A 19,873-nucleotide genomic window follows, 5' to 3' on the forward strand; every position below is an offset into this window, starting at 1 on the left:
CTGACTCCAAGTTAGCTGGAACAGATGATTCATCCAACTGCTTTAAACAGCTTCCAGAAAAATTTGATTTCTTTCATTCTTCCCTGCAGTAAAACCAGTTTCCTGCTTTAGTTAAGCCATATCCTGGACAGTGAGGCGTTTCTCTGGAGAGCAATGCAGGAACTGCTTTTGTGATGTTACTCAGCAGTGAAAACCCAGGGCTGGACTCTCACAATAGAGAAATGATGCAGGGCAGGAAACCACAGGAACCCACCTGCAGCAAAGTGCCCTCTGTGCCTGCAGGTCTCCACTGAGATCAGCCTTTGGATGTTGTCCAGGTGGACACTGCCATTTCTTGGGTGCCATGGAGGGGCTCTCCTGACTTGACAGCATTTTTACTAAAAACCAAAGCTTCTCTTCACCAAATAATGGTCACAAAGAAATGAAAATGTGCTACAGGCTGGCAATGTTTTGCAGTGTTTTCTCCAGTGTTATCTCCATTGGTGATATTGTTTTATTCACATCACTGGGTGATTAAGGATCATTAATTTGCCAAAATGAACAGCCTTATTAATTCTTCTATTTCAGCCTATTGCTTATTATTTCATCTGAATCAAAATCTGAATATTTACAGCTTTGAGAGTATTGTTAATATTTCTTCAGTTTGAAACTACCTCTGCTGGTCAAGGCAGCCCTTACCACATACCTGTGTTTCCATTCCCAAATATTGCTCTGAGTAATCCAGAAGTGGCAAAAATCAAGAAGCCTTGGTGTGCTATGGTATTTAGAGGAATTGTCTCTAATCATCACTTTTCCTCCTTTTCCACTATTCATTTGGGGAAAACTTAATAAAAGAATACAAGCCTGATCAATCAAAAGAAGAAGCTGGAGGGTGACATTTCCCAGATGCAGAATGAAGTGGAAGAATCACTCCAGGAGTGCCGGAATGCAGAAGAAAAAGCCAAGAAAGCAATCACAGATGTAAGTAGGCTGGTTCCTTGCTCACTTCTTTTCATACCACAGCATCTACGGACACTATAGTGTAGTGAATGTCATAGGTTTACTTGTAGGCATTGTAAACAAGAACCCTAGTGGTAAAGCACAGGGATAAAGAAAACAAGAAAAAGGGAGAGGTGGAATCTTAAATAAAAGCATTAGAACAGAGAGGGGGAAAAAGGCCTCCAAGATTTTTCTGTCCTTCCATTTTCTCAGTCCAGGCAAGGTATGCACATGGAAGGTATTCTGTGGAGCTTTGGCTAGAGTGAATAATCCAAATAAGGGATAGTTTAGGACTGATCTTCCACCATTTATTCTAAATCATAATCCAGCAGCATATGGGATTTCCTGTAAAATGTGGTTGTTTTTCAGGCAGCAATGATGGCTGAGGAGCTCAAAAAGGAGCAGGATACTAGTGCTCATTTAGAGAGAATGAAGAAAAACATGGAGCAAACCATTAAAGACCTCCAGAAGCGACTGGATGAAGCAGAACAAATAGCTCTGAAAGGTGGCAAGAAGCAGATCCAAAAACTGGAATCCAGAGTAAGTTTGTGATCCAACTTCAGACCACTACCTCCTGCTTATAGAACTGGCACCACATCGGTAGCCTAGTGCTGCCTGGTAAGTTCACAGAAGCCAAGAAGGGGTAGTATGGACACTTTCCTCTGTTTCACAAAATGCAGGTGAGCAGTTCTTGGAGACATGCTTCCCCATCCAGCTATGAGCTGCTGACCAGCCTTTGTTCCAGCTATGAACAAAGGCCTTGATTAAAAAATAATTAAAAGCCCCAGCACTTAAAAACAGCAAAAGTGTCTCCCAATGCTTGCTTTGGTTAAACATTTTTGGCCTTTGCACATGTCTGCACCTCTGACTGATGGTGCAACTGGAATACTTTTATGAAAAAACTGAGGCAAAGGTGACATTTTGATCTCTTCCTGAAATTTGACACTATGGAGATACCTAGCATTTCTTGAACTGTGAACCAAATTATGTACTGCTTTACATATATGTAGCATAATGGCAAGGGTTTTTCCTTTTTTGCAGGTTCGTGAGCTGGAGAATGAACTTGAGACTGAACTCCGTCGCAATTCAGACGCCCAAAAAGGAGCCCGCAAATTTGAGAGACGCATAAAGGAGCTGACTTACCAGGTATGCAGTAACCACCAGGCAACTGGCAAGACACATCATTAATAGCCTCAGGGTTATAGTAAAGGAGGATGGATGGCCTTAGTCAGAGCTTTCTGATTGCTGGAAGCTTTAGGCACAGGAGGACTATCTCCCTATGGCTTCCATCACAGAATGCTTCGGGTTGGAAGGGACCTTGGAGATCATCTCATTCCAATGCCCCTGCCATGTGCAGGGACACCTTCCATTACACCAGGCTGCTCAGAGCCCCATCCAACCTGACCTTGAACACTTCCAGGCATGGAGCATCCACAGCTTCTCCAGGCATCCTGTGCCAGTGATCATCATCCTCTTGCCTGATTTGCTGTAACTAATGTTAGAAAGCCTCTGTTGCTGAGATTTGGACATTTTTAGCACAGCATTAATATGGAACAGGCTTCAATGTAGACTGTTTACAATGCAAGGGAAGAAAGAGCCCAGCTCCCTCTCAGCTGTGCTGCTGTTGCTAAAAGGAGCCAGAAGGATTCAGTGGCTCTAATGCCCTGTTCAGTGTAGGGTTGCTGAGTCCCAGAGCTCTATTACTGAGCAGCAGGGTCTAGTCTTGAGCCTCCTGCAGGTTTGCTAACAGCTGCTCATGCTGCTTGGCCTTGAAAAAAAGCCTGCAGCACATAGCACTTACCCTTTTTCTTTGAACAACATTAAGAAGATAAACCCATCCATCTGCCTTAGGAGATTATTTAGCCTCCTACCTGTTGTTTTACTTTGACTTTTGTATGAGAAGCTGAAGGTTTTTTTTGTTAATGCAGTGTGCAGGCAGAATTAGCTGGTCCCTCTGCTTGTGGAGCATGACAGCTTAAACTAGGCTTTTTTAACCAGAAATGCCTGCGAATCAAACTTCAAATTATGCAAATTACACAGTTCTAGGCTCTCCCGTATCTGCTTCAATATGTAATGACATGCTTTATAATGACAAGCATGCTCCTCACCCCCGAGCAAGGAACTCTGCCTGTGTGTATCTGCACACCTCTAAAAGCGTGTCCGCATAGATATCTTCCTTTATATACATTTATATTTACGCATCTATACATGGGAAGGGTAGTCTCAAGTTTTCACCCCTACACACACATCTTCAATGATGATGTAGAAATTTGGACATGGCTAGTTTGTGCTTTGAGCTATAAGATATGGCATCCATAATTATTGTATTGTGGTAGATGCTTTAAGCCTTTTTACTCTATCAACACAATTAATGATGTTTTGATACAGTCAGAAGAAGATAAGAAGAATCTTGCCAGGATGCAGGATCTGATTGACAAGCTACAATTAAAAGTGAAGAGTTACAAGCACCAAGCAGAGGAAGCTGTAAGTAACTATCTGGATCTTTTTACCTCTGAGATATGTATTGTTCTAAACTTACAGTGTTTTATCCATAGAAATTTCTAGTACAAAGACACATTTTGTGCCCATAAATAATTATTTTCATATCTATATAAGCCCTGCATATAAAACTGTATTTATATTATATATAAAGTAAAATATATAGCATATGTGTTGATTGTACTTAAGAAAAAGTATTCCATTTTATCCTAAGATTGCAGTATAATTTGCAAGAGAAGGGGAGGAAGGGAATAAACAGCCCTCAGCCCCTCCTAGCCCCTCAGAAGACACATTGAAAGCCTCTTAGTTCACTTGGAAAATGCCACTAGAAATACCAACTCTGTAAAACAACAATCTCAGTTCTGCAGGAGGCAAGTGGTACCCATACAGCTGTTACCTACTCATGCTGAGCACTTTCCATCCCACTTGAAATTAAAAGCTTTGTTTCATGTGGACAGGAGGAAATCAGCTGCACTCTTTTTTCTCAACAGGAAGCTCAAGCCAATCTGTACCTCTCAAAGTACAGAAAACAGCAACATGATCTGGATGATGCTGAAGAGAGGGCTGAAATAGCTGAATCTCAAGTTAATAAGCTGAGGAGCAAGTCAAGAGACATTGGCATGAAAAAGGTATGGTCATATGTATGGGGTAGATGTGAGTGTTTAACACAAAATAGTGGGTCCTCTGTATCTGTTATATCTCTGAAAGTAGTGTAGACTAGGATAAATTCTTGGGTTTCTACATTTGTTCTGTTTCACTCTGCCCTTTATTTTAATATTAATTTAACCCTGTAGGACAGCAATCTGACCCTTGGACAAAATATATTTTCTGTATTTTTGTTGTCATTTAACCTCTGTTCTCAGCAGCAGAAGCAGAATTGGTGATTTGGTGGGTTTGTTTTGGGTTTTGGGGTTTCTTTTTGCAAGGGATATTAAAAGACTCCACCTTTTTTTTTCCCTGATGATGGAGATTTCTATGTATGTAATAGAACCTGGGTATTACATTAGATATTTTAACATTGCTCTTTCAACGAACTTGTATTGATTGGAAGAGCTGGATGAAAAGAAAATATTGGTGATTAGTCACTTCGGTGCTGGGAAGTCATTAGAAATATATTTGTGGTGTTTTGCACTTGAACTGAATGGTAGCAGAATAATGTTAATGAAACTAGAAGGCACTTAAGAACTTAGTCTGGAACTGAAAGCAAACTTATCTATGGTTGCCTTGCAGCAAACAGGGCAAAAAAGAATGAGGTTGTTACTTTTAGGAATGATAGAAAGAGGAGCTGGGTCATTGCTAAATCTATTTCATTTGCAAGTTTAATGAACTTCCATGCTTAACATCACATATGTTTTATGGAGTTGATAGCTCCCAAGCTAAGAAAGGGAGAAAATGCCTTTACACTCTTAATTTCTGCTTTTGTATTGGCCTAATGAAATCACCTTTGACAGATATAAATTACTGCTGCTCCACCATCCAGAGCAAAGACACATTAAAACTACCTGAATATCTGGTTCATCACACATTTATGTACAATGGAAGCAGTACTGCAATGGAACCTCGAAAGATTTGCAGCTTTTAAGGATAAAAAATTTCCACAGATTTTTCTAAATTATTCTACCCCTACAGAAAAAAAAATCAAAACCACTATAAACTCATTTAAAGATTCACAAAGCCATGGCATCAAACAAACACTCTACACCATGAGAATAATTTATTTTTTCAAAAACTGTTAAGGTTGCTGTTTATTTCCTGGACCTTCCTGGCACTCTATTTCTGCTTCAAAAATGCAGAAGTCACAGAAAAGTGGATGCCTGTTTTTACTAGTCAGATGCTGTTTGCCAACACCAACTGCAGCTCTGGCAATGGAGCAGAGTGTTGCCAAAAGATGAGCTCAGTGGTGCCCGCAGCGGTGGCAGCTCCACTAGAAGGGTCTTGGGGCAGCGACTGTAGAAGCTGCCAGGAAACACATTCAGGTGGAGACTGTTATCCCAAAAATCACAACATCTCCTTTGGGGAGAGAAGGCCACTGTAGAGACTACTTTAATCCTGCAGCATTAGAAATATCTTGTCTACTGCTATGAGTACCCATTTCCTGGATACTCTGGGGAGTGTGTGTCATTCACAGACTACCATCAATTAAAAAAGGGTTGTAGAAGTCCTTTGCCATCAAAAGGATCTATATAATCTAGAACAAGGACAGGATACCTGTACTGTTAGCTGGAATAAGATGGCAAGTGTTGGCCAGACTGCTGCTAGTCTATTTCAGATACAAACTGGTAATACCAGGGAACAGAAGCATTAGTGCAGTTTTTGTCACTTACTTGTGACCTTACACTAAAACCTCTTGACATTTCTATTTTTAACAGTTGCATACTATCTCAATTGCCTTTCAGGTTCATGAAGAGGAATAAAAAAGTCCAAGCTGACAAATATGAGAAAATACTTGACATAATCAGGCACAACTGAAAGCAGATGTAGAAAAAATAAGCACTTACAGAAATAAACATCAAGTGAAAATCCAAATAGACTGCATAGCGTATTTCATTCATTTATTTGTGTTTTTATTTTGCCAAGCCTTAGGGATCAATAGAAAATTGCATCTCGCCAACAGCCGACTTCATTATGTTGGAACAAATCCTAATTGGCAGATCTCTGACAAAATCAAAACTAAGGGCAAATCCAGTCATGCTGCACAGCCTCATGTATTTCATATGCAGATTGTTAAAGCAGCTGTCCTGGTTTATGAACAGTACTTCTCCCTTCACTCTCTCAAACCACACTGCCACTCTCTTGCTCCCCCTCTCCTTCCTACTCCTGGAATGGAGTTGGGAGTTGAAAGCACAAAAGGTGAAAAACCACAGGCTAAGAACAATTTCCTGGAAACAGCAATGAGATAAGAAAACTAATAGTAACAACAACAATATTAATTAAAAAAAGTATACAAAAGAGGGGGTGATGCACATGCAGAAATGCTCACCCTGGGCCCCTCCTTGAAGGAACCTGCACAGACAGTCCCTCTCCCCACCCCCACCCCCAATGAAGTGGGGTGGCATCAAATAACATTAGGGTTCTGGTCATGTCCCCTCATGGCTATTGCAAAAAAATAGCCCTGTCCTGGCTGGAACCAGGACAGCAGCACAGATTAAACCTGTGGAAGGGACAGCCCTTAAAGATGGGAAAACCCAGCTTCCATTTGTCCTGCTTGTAGGACCCTGAGTTTTGGAGAAGAGAAAGTAAAGATTTCCATATCAACAGTCAATTTGTAAGTTTCTACTACCACCAGTCAAGGGACTTCTCTTTGTCAGCTACAGGACAGGCACAGGAGATGGTGTCAAGGGACACCTCCCTGTGGCTCAGAAATAAAGAATTCTTTTCAATCTTGCCTTTAAACAGGGAACTGGTCCATGGTGGTTTAACACCAGCCAGAAAATTAAGCTCCAAATAAGCCATTCGCCTTCCCCCCACCCCTTACTGGTAAGAGAGAGACAAAAGCAGAGACCGTGTGTTGAGATAATTTACTGAAAGTAAAGAGCAACAATGTTAATAACAGAAGTATACCGGAAGAGATGCTTTACCCATACAAAGGTGTTCACCACCTCAACTTAGTTCCATATGGCTACTGGGACAAAGACAAGATGGCGAACATTTCCCATAGGTCCTGTCCATGTGGTCCCCTGGGACAAGGACAAGATGGCAGCCGTTCCAGTGCTGCCGGCTCCACGTGTTTTTCCAGACCAAGACAAGGGGGCAACCATTCCCACACAACATGTGGCCCCCAGGACAAAAGCAGGTGGGAGAGGCTCCCATAGCTAACATTTCCTATCCCTGAGCCCAAGACAATGGAGCGCAATGATGGATAAACCCCCAAAAGCTGGATCGTCCATGTCACACAGTCCATTTCCCAGACCGCTGTGCTAGGCTGTGTTTGGCAGCATTCAGCTTCTCACACCTCAGTCTGCCACTCTTTTGTTCCCCACAGCTGTTCCCACTTGGCCACTTCTCTGCTCCTCCCACCACTGCCAGCCCAGCACGCTCTGCTGGGCTCGGACTTGCCACTGTCGACAGCAGACATGGTCCTTAAAATAAAATATTAAATGAAATAAAAACCAGTAAGCTCTCTTTCCCTCACCCAAAAAAAAACCCCAACCAACACTCAAAATTTAGGGATTTCTTCTTCTCTGGAAACTTCTTTGTCCCTTTAGGACATCCAATTTTGCATGCTGACTTGTCACAGAACAAGTGGGAGCTTCACAGAAGCCCTGCCTTAGCCTCAGATTTTTGGCAACAGCTTAAATTTAAGAAATCATTCTAGCCCACAGCTTCTAAGAATGGCAGATCAGGTCTATTTATAAAATGAGTTATTTATTGAAAAGAGAGGAGGTAACACATGAAAGGTCTTAACCTGAGTTAATTCTGACACAGTATAAAACAAAAGAACTACCAGTAGATTACATAAAACAGTGCATGATATCAAGCTACCTATATTAAAACTAGCAAAAGAAATACTCAGCCTCCAGAGGAATAATTGCAAAGCAGGTGTCCCTGCTCTGAGGAGAAACTCCATGTTTCCAGGAAAATGTGCAGAATATTTCTGCTTTGTGACAGTTTGATATAGCTTATATAGTTTGTAAAGGCAGGTGCCTGTCAGTCAGAATTCCAGTTTGTCTTTCCAGGTGGTAATCCTATGGTGCCAAAATAACTCACTACAAGACAGCTCTGTCTGGTTTGAGTTAACTCACCAGTTAAAAGGCAACAGATAAGCCCATGTGGGGGGTGAGATGCCCTGCTCCATGACTTTTCACATACAAGTATCCATTTACTTTTTTTCCTCCCCATTTGTCTGCTACTGTTGCTCAGAAAATCACATTTCCATGTGGCTCTTACTGTTAACTCAAAGGGGAAGGTGGACGAACTCTTTGTTCTTTTCATCGCCAGTGTCAGTAGTATCTGTGCAGAGAGGTATTTTCTTCCTGTACGTCAAGGTGTCCTCTCTTCTTTTTGATTTGATTTGATTTGATTCTTCTCTTCTTTTTTTTCTAGACAAAATAAAAATACTTATAAGAACTACTGATGTGTAAAATTAATCCTCTAGTGGGGGAACAAGAACAAGACACACTCACCATAAAGTTAAGTCAGCATTTTCCATTTTAGTTTTATCTGAGTAAAATAAGCATGCACACAACAGTGCAGAAACATTCCTGGTTTTTCCATCTAGCCCTCCATCAATGTAACCAGAGCTAAATTAACCTGTCAACTGTTCCACTTCCTCTGATTATGATATGTTTGACAGCCCAACAGGCCCCAAGATAACTTAATCTTGCTTAAATTGTTTAGACAACTGCATCTCAAAGTATATTATCATCTCTAAAGCATGTTACAACTGTTTAATAAGCAGCATGCAAGTGAATCTCTGTGTAGAGAGAAACATGAAAAAAGACTGAGGCATAATAATTTCAGTTTTCTTTCTAATGTGTTTTTGCTGTACCTCATGGTACCCATAAAATGCCTCCTGAAGCTTACCAAATTCAGATTGTGACAAAATCTTCAGACAAACATTCAAGGTCTGGATTTAGGTACTTCCCTTCAATTTCAGTTGGGGGTCCATTTTGAGGAGGTGGTCAATGGATTTCAATCTCCCACTGCCAGAATTACCTTTCCCCACTTACTGCTCAGTTCTTTGGACTTTACTCCTGGTGCCCCTTGTCCAGACAGCCCGTTCACATTGGGATTGTCTTCCCTTTTCTTACAACAGAGGATCAGCATAGCAAACACCGCTAACAATGCAGTTGTTTAATCACAACTGTCTAGCTACAGCTACTGATTATCAATTTTTTTAAAGTTGCAAAGTTTGGCTCAACCCTTATTCAAATCTTGAGAGGCTTGGTATCAACAGTATCTTAAAAAATAAGTACTCTAATGATTGTACATACCTTGACATAGCAAAGTAGCACTGCTATTGTCACTGCTATTGCCACTGCACCAACCACTCCTAGCACAATTTTCCCAGCGTTACCTGAATTTTCTTTAAAAATACAAGTACAAAAAAGAAGGGCTGATTATTCAATAAATATATCAAAGCTATGATTTTTTCTTATTTATAATCTAAAAGGTATGATTTAGGGAGAAAGAAACATTACAAGGAAACTGAGACAAGGACAACAATGTTCAAGTTACTTGACTCATAGTGGTAAGACTTTGAAGTGATACTTTACTGACTTAAGTGTGACTAGATGAAAGCAGATTATTTTACTTAATTGTGCTGATAGCAAATTCCATGTGTGCTCATGGGATAGCATTTGACAACTTCTTAATACAAGACCCATTTAAAACCAATCAACTGCCCAGTGTGCTGGGCACTGTCTCCAGGTACAGTGCTCAGTGCCATTAGCACTACTGATTTACAGCAGAGCAGCTCTGTAAATGTTATCCAGCCTGGATCATAAATTTCATGACTCCTGCTGCAAAATCTTTGCAACTTTAATCTGAAACATTGCCCAGCTCCATAGTGCAACCATGCAATCCAGGTGGACACAAGAAATCCTGAGATGAGTGAGTGATAACCATGGATTCCACAGGAGATCAAAGCCTACCTAGAAGAAACCTCTGCACAGCACCAAACTGTCAAAAGAACTGTACGGCTATTCTACCTCAGGTTGTATTTCCCCTGCTGTGTCTTGTCCAAAGAATTTGAACAATTCTACATTCCTCTGGAAACTTCCTATGGATGTCTGGAAAACAGCTAAAAAATAAGAACTGCTAAAACAGCATTTAATCTAGTCATTGCCTTTAGCTTGACTCTGTAACCACATGCAGACCTATGTTTACATCTTGTAAATTCCTTTAGAAGAGCAGCTTTAAGCTGCAACCCTTCCTTACGCAGGAGAGATGATTGTAAATCTCTTTTTTCCCCTCAAAAGCCTTCTTTCCAGTGGCCCTTGGAAACCCTTCTGATTGCTCAGCAGCTGCTGTGCTATGGCTGCTATCCAACGTGGATAGCCTATTCCCTACAGTCTCCAGCCACTTATCTGCTTTCAGGCTGTGCTGAAAGCCACAAAGGTGCTCATCTGTAGTTATTAGCACTTATTCTACCCCCTTTTCTGTTGTCTCTATTTTTCATGTCTTATTTGCTTGGCTTGGTTCAAGTTCTCTTCTTTGTTTAGAAGAGGTCTCCTCTATTAGTTTTCAATCTTTTTGGTGATTGTATGTAATTGTGTGAAATGTCTGTGTGCTACTGTTGTATGTGCTACTGACAATGCAATAACTGTAAGTAAGATTTCACAGCTGGGAATTTACTATAGCTCATAAAAACACAGGCATGCATTTAAACATATATATCCCCAGGCCTAAAAAAGGCCTGCTGTGTAGAATTAAAGCTTTGAAAATAACAACTGTGTGTTCTCAACAAGCTTTCTTCTGCAGCCAAACTTATACCACAAGCTTTGGGCTTCCCATCATCTCTCTGCTACATTTAAAACTATGTTTGCTGTCAGCAGAGCATTTAGGACAGAACTCTGAGAGCCCTGCTGTGTCCCCAGCTATGAAAGCAGTTGGTGGCAACTGAAGGCAGACATTGATTTTGTAACCTTTGCCACAATAAGCTGCTGACTGAAAAAAATAAACTTCTAGTCTTTAAATAAACACATCTTTGGTAACTTTCTTTTTTCCGAGCCAACAAAAATAAAACGTCTCTCCTCCACCCAACTGTACCAATCACACCAAATTACACAAAAATAAGTGCATGTTGCATCAGCATAGCAAGAGCTGGCAAACAGCTGTCACTGCTGTCCCACTACATTCTCACCCAATTCATGTAATGAAGTTTGAATCCATTCACAAAGAAAAGCATCTTCCAGTGGAGCCAATGTCCCTCCTCAAGGGGTACATTCTGAACTCTAGAGCTGTTTCCATGACTAGTTTTTAGCTCATTATTGTAATATTGATTCTTTCTATGTAATGATTATTTTTGAGATTGGTCCTCATCCTCATCCTTTGAAATGGAAGGAGTGGCAACTTACCAACATGCAAAGTTGTCACAGCAAGTTTTGTGTAGAGAGGTGTTGAAATATTGCACAGATATTCCCCACTGTCACTTGCAGTAAGATGATCCAACCTCAGCGAAAAGTCACTTTCGTTAATCTGGACTCGAGGCTGGTGAGAGTGAGATGTGCCATTGAAGGAGGCCAGGACTGAGGTCACTGCATTTCTGTGTAATGTCCAGACAACACTGAAACCGTCAGTGCTTGCAGTGTCAAGGCCATGTTCACAAGGAATTACGGTGCTCTCTCCTTCCACCTTAGGCAGGTGGTCTGAAACAGATAAAGAGCTCTCTGCACTTTTTTTGGAAAATACTGTGAAGGTTATTTAGACATTCTGTGATTTTTTTCTTAGTTTTGATACTACCATGAACAAATAAAAAAACATATTTCACTACTTTGATATTGCATTCAAATATCACAGTATGTTTCTAGAAGCATCTGAAGATTTTAAAAACACACGTATCTTACACAAAAATCTAATTGGTATTGGCAATATTTATGAATATCCTTATTTTTAAAATTGACTATTTTCCCTCTAATTGAGGGGCTCATAAATAGAAGCGATTCAGTCTAGTCTGTATAAAACAGCAGGAAATTCCACATGCTGGGAGCAGAGAGAAAATGGAACTGATCAGATAACTGCACACCTGAAGCAAAAGGATAAAACACAACACAATTTAACTAAAAGAATAAAAAGATTGTATGTAGTAAGAAATAACTTTCAGTTATGGTGATCTTAAGTACTTTACTTGTCCATATTGAACATTTAACAATTAATAAATAGCTTTTAAAAAACAGGAAAGGGAAGGAGAAGGCAGGTAAGTGGAATTAACACCTAATATATAAAATACTAATACAAGACAAATTAACATCATAGCACAACTACGGCTTTGACAGCAGGGATTTGACAGCAGTGGTGGCTGGCAGTCAGCTGGAGAGGAAGGTAATAGATTATTTTGACATGGTATAACTACACTTGATTTCTGGGGGGGGGGGGGGTTAATGAACAAAGGTGTGGGGCTGAAAAATCATGAAGACAAAAAAAACCAGAATTGTACACTGCTATTACAGAAACAAGAGGAGAACAGTTTGTTTTCAAAATATTCTACTGAGGAGTTATATGGATGCAGGAAAATGCAAGTATGTATGTAATGGAATGTACCTTTTCTCTTGTGGATCAGGCATAGATAACAAAAGAGACACAGTGCACTTGGTAGCTACTATGATGCCATACTTGCAACCTTCCATATTGTAAGCTATTCCATGTAAATTAAAAACTGCACTCTTGTTCTGGAGCTTATGCAGTGGGTTAGGCACTGAGAGTGTCTGGATACACTTTAGGGGGTAATCTGGATGATGGAAGAAGCATCCATGCACATCTCACAAGAGAACTGCTCTTGCATTGCTCTTCCTTCAATTACAAATATTTTCTAAGAAATAGGAAAGGTTAAAAACCACCAGTTATCTACTCAAAGTGAATTTCCAATGAAATTCAGGAGGAAGACAAAGCAGAGTTGAAATTTCATAGTCCTGCTTTTCCTTAATTAAAAAAATGGGCTGCTGTTCACTAAAATGCAAACTGTTTGCTGCTCTCCATTCTCATGCACCCAGCACTCGGACTGGTACTTAAGGATGCATGTGAAGAGAAGTACAATGAAAGGATCAAGCAGATCATATGCAGCTAGAGCAGCAGGCAAACTTTCACCTCCCTCACAGAACCCACATATTCTCTAAGGTTTCCATTTATTTTGCCCAATGGGCAGAATTCTTTTATTGATAGAGGGTAAAGTTTGTTTATTAGGCACCTCTTAAAATGTGAAACTGATATAGAAAAGATGTTAAGAGTAAGAGTAACTTACAGAAGGGTGAGCTAGCCCCTCTCATTCCTACTTCTTGGAAGCAACTGGTATGCTGCTTTGTAATCCTAACAAATGCATTTCAAAGAGAAAGGTATATCCTTTTGCACTGTCCCATATCCATGTTGCCCCACTGCAGAAAGACTGTCTTTATTTTGACTCTGAAGCCAGCTGTGAAATTCAGTAACAATGCTGAAAGAGATTTCATTCCTACCTTGCATCTTCCATTCAGCGGCCCACACTTCATGATCCAAATGAATATGACAGTAGTAAGTATCTGTCACATTTATAATGTCCTTGTCACTTCTAAGAGAATAGAGAACTCCATTCCTAGTTTCCTCCCAGTCTGTCTCCTGGATGGATATATTGCCCTGTACCCAAGATATAGTTGGTGCTGGATAAGTGAGAAAAGCATAGCACTTCAGTCTCCTTTCTGTGTTTGTCTTTTGGTATTCCAGTGCATAAGAAGAAGGAGCTGTAGATGAAAAAATAATTTAAAAAAATAAATCTTACTACTTACAAAATGGTTTTTAACTTGAAATGATTACTCTTAAAATACCATTGGGGAGAATGAATATCGCCGAGAACAAAACTTCATCTGTGTTTGATTTCAGAAGAAAGCACAGCTACTTACAAGGCCAAGATTTGTACAGTTCTGAGAAGCCACATTATGTGTACCACATAATTAGCCCTTAGAAATCAAGGTGCTGTAGGTTATGAAAACAAGTACTGCAAGTACTGCACTATAATTTTCCAATCCATGTTGCAATATTTCACCAGAGGAAAAAAACTGCTGCATAACACCATCAGGCCCAAAAGGTGCTCTGCTGTGTTGGAAGATTTTGATTCCATGGGAGAAACACAAGGAAATCTGTTGGTGCCATTCCATTTGCGGTGGTGTGATCCAAGGGTTTTTGATGCCTTACTGACCTTTAACGTGTAGTTGCACTTCCACTTCTGTTTGATCTTGTGCTGTTCCCACGTAGCAGGTATAAGAGCCCTCGTCAGTCATGGTCAGGTTACTAAGTTTCAAGGAGGCATTTCCACTAGGATATTCTCATGGAAAAGGTGTGTTCTGAGTCTGTAATGTGGATCTTGTTCTCCCAGCTGATCCTTCTGCAGGTAGTAACTGTGCACATTTTTGTTCTCTTTTTTCCAGTGAATTACCTCATCATGCCCAGGTGGGAAACGACAAGGGAGGATGCAATCCTTGGAAAACAGCCCTGTTACTTCTTCCTGTTCTGTAAAACCTAAAGCCCATAAGTACAAATGACTAAGTTTAATCAAGTCTACAAGTATATTTCTGCACCTATTTATCCCTGACAAAAAAATGCTCTTGCAGGTGTGCACACGTCTCTTCAATGACTTTTCTGTCACATGAATCTCTTGGGACAGCAAGGGTGCCCATTCAGTTTAATCAGGATTACACCACAGAGCTCTGCTCGTTGAACTTCTAATCAGTTTACGCAGGAATCTCAAGTAAGCGCTTACATACTCAAATCAGCACACTGCCACCTTACCACCTGAGCTTCAAATGTGTTCCCACACCTTGAACCACATCATTTCCACCTTAGACTTTAAAAGCCTTTTGAGCTGCAGCTTCCTTCATGTTCAAACATTCACAGTGCCATGCTGCAATGCCCCATGTTACCAACCACCCTCACACAGTGCCAAGCAGTTGTACCATCACGGGAAAAAAGACATGTCTCTGCAACTGATGGGAAGGACGGAACTTCCTGAAACAGCTTTGCCACCACAGACAGGATGAGGAAGCTCTGTCTCAGGCCCTTGAGATAATTAAGCTGTGCATCCCAAAAACTGACACAAGTGGTAGCATCTCATTTCTGTCAACATTTAAGTTAGGCCTTGCTAGCATACAAGAGAAATTTAAAATTAATCTTTCAAAAAACTGACTGACTTAGCATCATCACATTGACTTCTTGGCCAAGGCCAGACAACCTGTTAGGCTGGTAGTGAGTGCTCAGGGGCAGCTGCCATCTCAGACATTCTGGTCCCATCTCTAGCTCATCTGGCAGAACAATCTAAATTACTTTTCCTTAGTCTTCTCTATGCAAAGTCAGCCAATTTGATGCAAAGCATTTTCAGTCTGAACTGAAAAGCACTGCCTGCTGAGGCCAGTGGGGCAGAAACATTAGCAGGTAACGGTTTGGGGGCTCAATGGCCACAGCCATCCAAGCAGCCACCTGACAAGCAGTCTTTGGCTTCAGAAGTGTTTTACATTACCCAAAATTGATTCTTTACCATTAATAAACAGTGTTTGAATTCACTAACTCTTCTTTATAAAAATTAAAAATAATGGTCTTCTTTAGTATTTTTCAGCTACAACCTACCCCAAAGTGTAGCACTGATGTGAAATACACAGATCATGACACCTGGTATGCTCGGTCCTTTCATTTCTTCATTGGTTCATAGATTCAGGTCAAACTGGCAAAATAAAAGCAGGGGATAAAACCTGTTTAAATGCAGATAAAAGACATGTCCGTATATAATTTCCTTTCTACAGCTTGCAAAGGACTATAGGCCTATGTATCATGTTTTTTGTTTGCAACAGACTTGGTATAGATTTTTGACATTTAAGTCATTCATTATGTGATCCTACGCATTACATAGTAGTGGAGGCTCACTCATTACCTTGTAGCTCCTTGCAGATTGATGCTTTATTTTTAATAAATAGAAAGTGTTTACTATCAGTGCTGTTGCAGGGCTAGGGAATATTAATCTTCCTCATTCCTGAACAGGATACCAAGGAAAATTGGTCAAGTCAAATTTGCAAAAGTATGTAAGATATCCCTCGTCAAGCCTGATTTTCTTTACTTTTTAAAATATATTTCTGATTACTGCAACATTTGACTTTCTGGGGTGGAAAATTTGATTGCATTTGCAAATACTACTGATATAGAGAACTTTTCACACTTTTTACACTTTCAAAAATGTGTGCATGGAAATTTAGGGTGGGAATGCAAAGGAGGAGACTCTCTCATCGTATCTTCTGTTTTGTCAGACAGCAATGAACTGGAACCTCTCATGCGTAACAGAAAAAGAATAACCTTACTGTAACTATTACCTGAATGGAGGAAGAATGCAGTCTTATCCTAAAATACAGCATACCCCAGTGGAGAAATTACCTCATGAATCAAGTAACTTGAAAAGACTTCAATAGATTTTCCTAGTCCTTTTTTTTTCTCCCCAAAAGGCAGCTATAGGTACCATTTCTAACTGGTTTAGCCAGGCTTGCTAGCCCAACCTTTTAGTATTATGAATAATTTTGACTGGTGTCTGAGACTATATTTGTGGTGGATGTGAATCTTAAATCCTAAAGATTTTTGAGTATTATTTCTTTTGAAAAGGTAGTGTGCTTGTTTTATGTATTCTCACTATTTTTAGGAGAAAAAAACAGAACAAAACAAAAAAACAGAGGCACCAAAACATTAAATCTGAGGCAGAAATAGATGCAATGGTAAAATAAACATTTGATACATAATTTTGTTCCATGTCAGCAACAATTGCCAGTATCTACTTTCTTTACCCCTTGCACTGGCAAGTGGGGCACATCATGTTTTATTGGATTTTTTGCTTATTTACCTATCACTTCCAGCTTGATCAACAAGATATACTGTGCTTAATGTTTGAATTTCAGAAACTGCAATCAATGTTGTGTTTCCCTTAGTGAGGGATCTGCCATGTTTAATTGACTTGCCACCTTTCACTGGCAGTGATGCTCTGAGAGTAACATCGTTCCAGTGGTACCTCTGTGATGCCTTTGGGGGCTGCATGGACAGTGCACACTGACTCCCACCTTCTAGCTGTGCCCCATAACCTGCTCCAAAATACAACAGCTATAACTACTTAGCTGAAAATTTTCATGTTCAGCACAAACTGTAGCTTTGGATCTTCCCATTAGAGAAAAATGTATGCCAGTCTGTAGAAAAATCTGAGGAGTGTAGGTTCTGGCCAGTCTTTTCAGCAAGTTCTGGGGTCTTACAGGAATAAAGTGTCTGTATGCTGATAATTAGAGTCACACTGCAAGGTACTGAACAAACATGCAACAAACAAACAATGCCTGTTTGTCACAGATGTAAGTGGCACAACCAAGAAGTCATGCCCTAAGGCTTTGTAGTGAAATACCAATATGAAATAATGTATACAGACAGTGTACAAGTAGAATTAAGTTCACTGGAATCATGTTAGTTACTGATGGTCTAGTTTTCAGGAGAATTATTTCATAGAGAATCACCACAGGCTCAACTGGAAAACAGCTCAGCCAGGGTTTCTGAGAGCAAGGCAAGGTGCTAAAATGCATCTCCAAAGACATACAGCTCAAATAATGGTAGGGGGAATGCTGCATTTGCTTTGGCTACTACAGGAAACAAACACTTTGCTTTGTTTTCTCTTTCTTGGGTTAATCAGTGACCAAACTGTATCCAAGTATTTCCCCATTTTTGAACTCTGCAGTCAAGCTGAAACCTGATCAGGGCACTCCTGCAGCCATTGGGATTGGTGGCTGCTCAGTGTACTTTGTGACCTCTTTGAGAGCAGGTATGCATATTGAAATACCCTCCTTTCAAATAAAATTTATTTATTTATTAGTACAAAGGATTCTGATTTATTCCTTTTCAATGCAACTTAACAACAACACATTTCAAGCATATACACACACTTACGAGGACTGGGAAATACCAGAAGATTTTCATTTTTACCAACAAGCAAACAAGAAAAACAAACAATTTGTAAAATGTAAAATTCTCAAAAAGACATGTTAATCACATACTGCTAAAATCTCCTGCCACAATGATACCAGCTTTCTAGAATTTCCTCACTGAATCTTCAGATTTCCCACAGTAAAACAGAGAAGCCATTATCTGCCTCCCCACAAGGAAACCCTTACAACTTAAATGCTAACTCCATACTTCAGTTGTTAAGAAATACTCCGAATGGAAGAAAATTTCCACAGTCTCTCTCCCTGTTGATCTTTGCCTCTCTTCAGCTGCACTCTGACCCACCCGCATGGCTCAGGGCTCAAGTAACTAACAAAGAAGTTCGCGCAGTCCCCTTAAGGGTAGCAGCTGTTTTTACAATGAGATCTACGATTCGACACACGCAAAGATTTCACACCTTTTATGTTACCTTCTTCGGGCTTAAAAAACTTTTTCTCTTAACCATTTCTTTTGCCTGGCAAACCCAAAGTTCCTGCAAGCTGTAACGGAGGAAATGAGGAGGAAATGAGGAGGCTTACAGCAGTCACGATGCCGCTCCCAACGCGCTCGGGGATGCAAGCGGCAGCGCCACTTCTCTTAGGGGCAGAGCGCAGGAACCTGGCACCGGGAGCGAGGTCAGATCCCTGCGGGCTCAGGAGAAAAAGAACGTAAGGTAAAAGTAATCATGACAAAAAGCTGGTCATCTGAAACAACAGGTAGGTGCCTAGGGCTGCCTGCAGGGTTAGGCAATTATTTTCTAACAGTAATTTTCTAACAGTGACTTATTCTCTCTGGACAATTCAAAATTTGTCTGTGCCATCTGGTTTCCAGCAGAACAAAACGACTCAAGCATTTTCGGGAAGAGGGCTTACAAAAAACTCCAAACAAAATGAAGGGAGAAGTGGCAAGAAAGGGTGTGTCCCCTCGAAGACTTTGGTAGTGCTAGGAGTAGACAGGCGAGTTGTGTCCTGCATTCACTGAGTCATTTCGGTCGGAAAAGACCTCAGATCATCGAGTCCAACCTTTGACTAATGAACTTCTCAACTAGATCATGGCATTAAGTGACACGTCCAGTCGTTTCTTGAACACTTTCAGGGATGGTGAGGTACCTGGGCAGTTCATTGCAATGCTTGAAAACCCCTTCAGTGGGGAAATTCCTCCCAATATCCAATCTAAACGTCCGCTGGCACAGCTTGAGGGTGTGTCCTCTTGTCCTGTTACTAGTTAACTGGGACAACAGACCGATCCCCACCGGGCTACAACTTCCTTTCAGGAAGTTCCTGAGCGATTCCTCATGGCAGCTGCACACCCTTCACCAGCTCCCTCTCCCTTCGCTGGACACGCTCCAGCGCCTCAAAGTCTGTCGGTAGTGAGATGTCCAGAACTGGACGCAGCACTCGAGGTGCTTCACCAGTGCCAAGCACATTCCCGGGAGACGGAGCTTTCCAACCCGCTGCCTTCCCCACTCCGCCCCAGGGCGCGTCCAGCCGGCACCCACGGCTAATGCTACAGCTCCTGGCTGCCCAGACTCACTTTGCCGCACCTCCAGCTGCAGAACACCGCACCTCAGTTCGTGAGCTGCCGCCGCTGCCCGCTCTGCACCTGCCCGGAGCGAGCCGTTCTGAAGTTTGTCTTCGGGAAGGAAGAAAAGTTTAAAAGTTCACCAGCTCCGTCAAATGCCTCAAGAGCTGAAAGGTTGACCAGCTCCGTGCGGGTTGGCGCTGTGGCCTCGCCGGCACCGCCCGAGCCCTCAGCGGCAGCGGCGTGCGGGCCCGCCCCCGTCGCT

General features: G+C 41.1%; 2 protein-coding genes across 2 annotated transcripts in view; one reads left to right on the plus strand and one right to left on the minus strand.

Annotated features, from left to right (window-relative positions):
* MYH15 (myosin heavy chain 15) overlaps positions 1–6,003 on the plus strand; it is a 45,370-nt gene extending 39,367 nt beyond the window's left edge. Inside the window, exons 38-43 of the mRNA XM_036406291.2 lie at positions 835–960; positions 1,348–1,518; positions 2,020–2,124; positions 3,367–3,462; positions 3,969–4,106; positions 5,874–6,003. Coding sequence (XP_036262184.1) covers positions 835–960; positions 1,348–1,518; positions 2,020–2,124; positions 3,367–3,462; positions 3,969–4,106; positions 5,874–5,891 — 654 coding nt within the window. The 3' untranslated portion in view covers positions 5,892–6,003. The remainder of the gene's footprint in view (positions 1–834; positions 961–1,347; positions 1,519–2,019; positions 2,125–3,366; positions 3,463–3,968; positions 4,107–5,873) is intronic.
* Positions 6,004–6,980: 977 nt separating this feature from the next.
* HHLA2 (HERV-H LTR-associating 2) lies at positions 6,981–19,839 on the minus strand. Its single transcript, XM_036406276.2, is given in 9 exon segments — positions 6,981–8,516; positions 9,411–9,502; positions 11,496–11,786; positions 13,587–13,847; positions 14,303–14,425; positions 14,428–14,622; positions 15,724–15,817; positions 18,627–18,731; positions 19,621–19,839. Coding segments are annotated over 7 exon segments (1,125 nt in total). The 5' UTR covers positions 15,788–15,817; positions 18,627–18,731; positions 19,621–19,839; the 3' UTR covers positions 6,981–8,417.
* Positions 19,840–19,873: the final 34 nt, after the last annotated feature.

Source organism: Molothrus ater, chromosome 2, assembly GCF_012460135.2.
Source record: "Molothrus ater isolate BHLD 08-10-18 breed brown headed cowbird chromosome 2, BPBGC_Mater_1.1, whole genome shotgun sequence".
NCBI classification, from domain to species: Eukaryota; Metazoa; Chordata; class Aves; order Passeriformes; family Icteridae; genus Molothrus; species Molothrus ater.